The sequence below is a fragment of the Centruroides vittatus genome, unplaced genomic scaffold (genome assembly GCF_030686945.1).
Source record: "Centruroides vittatus isolate TY-2023 unplaced genomic scaffold, ASM3068694v2 contig_1495, whole genome shotgun sequence".
NCBI lineage: Eukaryota > Metazoa > Arthropoda > Arachnida > Scorpiones > Buthidae > Centruroides > Centruroides vittatus.
This window is the reverse complement of record NW_027120925.1, coordinates 1858-6168: the sequence shown is the minus strand read 5'-3', so window position 1 is coordinate 6168 and position 4311 is coordinate 1858. Positions and strand designations below refer to the sequence as shown.

The following is a 4311-nucleotide window of genomic DNA, read 5'->3' as shown; positions in this document are numbered from 1 at the left end:
GACTATTTTTATCCAGGCAGGTGATATATTTGTGTGTGTTGAGGGAATTCTCTTATTTCGAAATTCAAAGTAAAAATTCTGTTTGAACCGTAATATAATAACTCGTTTGTTTACATTGAATTGCTTTTACAGAACAATAGACGAAGAACAACTCTAGTCTGGAGAATACGCCTTTGCTTTCACAGTAAGATTTTTGGCTGTCTCCTCACTAATGGTAGCTTTTTTCTTATCTCATAACATATGGCAGATTTTTGGGATGGCAAGCTGGGTTACAAGTAGCAGATCTAAATATTTGTAGGGCTCTAGGTTACTACATTTTGGACCAGTTTAAAAATAATTTAAGGCACATTTCCAAGAATTCTGCTTTACTTTTAATACAACTAATCGAGTATCCTGTGATGTTCTCACCGGACACTGCTGCATACCAAAGATCCTCACTCTCATTGTCTGTGTGGAAGGATCACACATCGATGCTCCTCGAGCAGGAGAGAGATCCATTCCTTCAATACAGAAATAAGGATCTGTCTGATCAATGCAAAAAGAATTTTAAAAGTGTTTGTATATCTCCATGCTTGCATTGAGATATACAAACACTTTTAAAATGTTTTACATAAATTGTTTACTCTAATTTGTTGTCTTGGTGGTTGAAAATATTAGTAATATACGAATATTTTCAACTACTATTATACTCAAACTTTTCATCTTTAAAATTAGATTTCATGTGTTAATGCAGAAATCTGCTCTTAGATATAAAAATTTTTATTTTCAGTTAATTATTATTAGTGGTAAATTATTGTCCTGATTGCAGAAAATTAAATTATAATATACACACACAAAAAAATTGTTTTAATTAATATTTTAATTGCAGATAAAAGGAACCATAAGAAATTTTCATGTAAACACTGTAAGAAAAATTTCAAAACTAAACATTTGAAAAGCAATGAAAAAATACACACAGGAGGAAAGTCATACAGTTGCGACGAGTGTAAACAGAAGTTTACACAAAAAAGTGCTGAGAATATCTGAGGGTGTGACTATGCAGATGCGAACAAGCGAATTTTCCGAGAGAGCGAGAATATGTTACAAGAAGAGGCAATGACATTTCACGATCTCTGTTTGTCTCTCTCGTCTCCGTGGTTGTAATAAACAAGAGTGAGAAACAGAGAGAGCAAAACCTCATCATCTCTTCTCGCCACATATTCTCACTCGCTCGGAAAATTCGCTCGCTCGTGTCTGCATAGTTGCACTCCGAGAGGTCACACCTTGCAGCATTAGTTTGCAAACCTAAAAAAGAATTTAAAAAATTAATTACTAATTAATACAACAGAGATGAAAATTTTAACTTTAAAAAAAGAAAGATATGAATTTAAATAACCAATTTCCATAATTTAACTTACCTATAGCTTTAACAGCTAGAACATAAACTGTATTATCTGTAATAATTTTCAATAATTCTGGAAAATGCCAACTGTACCATTCCTTACATCTCATATAATTATTAAGTTCCTTGTCAAGGTCATCCAAAAGAGCTAGAATATAAAGCAGACACAAGCTGTTTTTAGATGAAATAATACATTATCTAAAAGATTTGATTTTATTTATATGTAAAAAAACCTTTTAAAGAATTATTAAATGTAATATAAATCTCTTTATTGTTTGTCATTGCTCTTATTGCTCTGGTGTATTTTCATAGTGGATTACCTTATTCTGTTATGAGGTTGGCATTTATCATCTTTGTGACTTTGCCATTAACATTGGGAAAAATAAATTTTTGTATAACAAATTTTAAACTAAAAAGTTACTGTGATAAAATTTTCATAATAGAAATACAATATACACTGTCAATATAAGGAAATTTCTGCCATATGAAATATTTTTCATACAGTATATTTACCATATATTATATACATACACAGTTTCTCATACATACAGGAAATGAATCAATCAAAAATTGGTTGTATTTGTATATCTTTGTATATATATAAAGTCTAAAATAACACAATGAGAATTTCATGCATTCCACTTTCTATTTAACTGTTAGATTATTAACATTTATTAGAATTTATTTATGAATTTTTATTGAAATAATCACTTTTAATAAATTTTGTATACAAATTAAAATCCTTTAAACAATTAAGAAGTTCTATTGTAACTATTGTATACCAAAACAATAATTTGCCATTCTAAAATAACTTAAACTACAACCACCTTGTACTTTTTTCTCTTTAAGTGTCTAGCACTTTCATTTGAAATAAATAAATTTATAAATAATTTATTATTATTGTATTATGATTTAAAAATACTTACAAATAGCTTGAATGATCATTGTGTCAACTTTATCGGGACTGAATTTCAATTTGTAACGAGCCAAACTGTACATAAAATAAAACAAGAAAGAAATATTTCAGTTTACAAACCTCTTCTTTTTAGAAAAATAAATCTTTGAATATATTCTCAGAGGTAGTGACGAGAAATTAACATCACGATTTGCAGTATGTAATATTTTAATCATTGAAAATAATGTACTGTATACACTCACTAATCCACTCTCTACTTAATCTGAACCCATTTCTCTTTCTTTCCATAAATATTAAAAAGAAAAATCAAATAATTATTTTTTAAAAAATATGACGAATCTATAAAATTAATACACACTATATATTTTAATATAACTTTACATACCAAATGCATTATATGATAAACTTCTAGTGTATGTATTTGTCTGTATTCCCTTAGCTTTATATTCCTCTAACCCAGTGATTCTCAAACTTTTTCGATCCACCGCCCCCTTTGTTCCATAAAGTTATACCCAATGCCCCCTAACCCATTTTCTCTTGTGTGAGAAAGAATTGGAAATATTCTTAGGAAAACTTCTATGAATCTCACACTTTGTGCCCTTATCGTACATTGTTCTCAACATCGGGGAAACTATTAAATGCAATGTTTCCTCTTATTAGTTTAACAGAGGAAAGGGAAGGGCTGTCAGTGACCCCAACTTTTGCCTTTGGTCACCTTTCAGTACCCTGCCTCCAACACCCCTTAGATTTACTGACTGCCCACAAGGAGGCATTATCGCTCACATTGAGAAACGCTGCTCTAACCCGAATTGCCCTACACAATAATTTAAACTGTCAAGAGTGTACTGTTCTTCAAAAAAACTACATTGTTTCAAACAAAAATGAATTCTTACTTACCTGTGAGCAAGACCTAATGTCATTTTTGCCATTTCACTACTTGGTATACCAGAAATTAAACCATCCATTTGTGATCTAATACAACTCCTTAATTCTTGAACATTAGTATTTGAAACACAGTTTATATCCAACTTATCCTATTTTGAACAGAAAAAAATTCAGTGTTTAATCAATTAATTATAAAAAATTAACAATAACTTTTAAATTTTTTACATTGCAACACTTTAACAACTTCTCTCTAATATTCAAATCAAGCGATTCTAATTAAGAACCGCAGTATATTTTAAACATATTTTTTCCTGCAATTCTTTTAATAGGATAAACAAAAGTAAGGAATAATTACAAGGTTAATGAAACGTCTTTTGTTAAAGCTAAACTTATAATAGTCAAAGACAATGTATTCAACATAGTCTTATAAGAATTACAACTGAATTTAATATTAAAATAAATAGAGTTAAATATACTCTAGGATCTTGGGTTGGAAGGGCGTACAAAGATTCTTTCCGCCAGGATCGCTGGACGTTGCCACGTAGGACGTAGCCTTAGGAATTTGAACGGGTGTGGCACTTAGCTTAATCTTTGTATGCTTTTCTGTTGTAAAATATGACTGTTTCAGCGAATTTAAACATTTGAATGGAATTAGCTTACCTTATACTGTTTTAGTGAATTATCTTTCAAATACAAGTGCAATAATACAAAAGCGACACAAAAGAAAGGCAAGTTTTAAAAGTGTTTTAAGTATTGTTTGATTCTTACCTTAAATATTGCATATTCTGCCAGAGATTCAAATAAAACTAACATTTTCAATCAAAATATAAAAGTCACGTCTACATTTGTATTCTACTACTCGGAACTAAAGCGACGCAATGCGGTACACGTAGATACTGTACAAAAAAAATCAAACGAAGATATGTTGCCAGATCGCTATCGGATTACATTAACCAATTTAAAGAAGTAGCCTAAAAGTAGCCATTACCAACTCGTATAAATTAAACGATGGTTTTAAAATACTTTTATAGTTATAAAATTTACTTCGAATATTGAAATATTATTTTTAATTAAAAATTTTAAATCTAGTTTTTATTATTTTAAAGCGTTTTTCATAATATCTGTTCTG

General features: G+C 29.6%; 1 protein-coding gene across 1 annotated transcript; it reads right to left on the bottom strand.

The window, feature by feature from the left end:
* Positions 1 to 841: 841 nt before the first annotated feature.
* On the bottom strand, positions 842 to 4047 carry LOC136968525 (nucleolar protein 58-like). Its single transcript, XM_067262502.1, has 5 exons — positions 3951 to 4047; positions 3195 to 3331; positions 2308 to 2372; positions 1398 to 1529; positions 842 to 1284 (listed from the first exon to the last, which is right to left on the bottom strand). Exons 1-5 carry the CDS (start codon positions 3993 to 3995, stop codon positions 998 to 1000), a joined length of 666 nt encoding a protein of 221 aa, XP_067118603.1. The 5' UTR covers positions 3996 to 4047; the 3' UTR covers positions 842 to 997.
* Between the last annotated feature and the right edge of the window lie 264 nt (positions 4048 to 4311).

Bases quoted from the DNA above. Each gene is read 5' to 3' on its own strand.
- LOC136968525 (XM_067262502.1), bottom strand. From the start codon at position 3,995: ATGTTAGTTTTATTTGAATCTCTGGCAGAATATGCAATATTTAAG. The intron at 3,332-3,950 runs GTAAGAATCAAA...TGTTCAAAATAG, and splicing joins CAGAATATGCAATATTTAAG to GATAAGTTGGATATAAACTG. The intron at 1,285-1,397 runs GTAAGTTAAATT...ATTCTTTTTTAG, and splicing joins TCTAGCTGTTAAAGCTATAG to GTTTGCAAACTAATGCTGCA.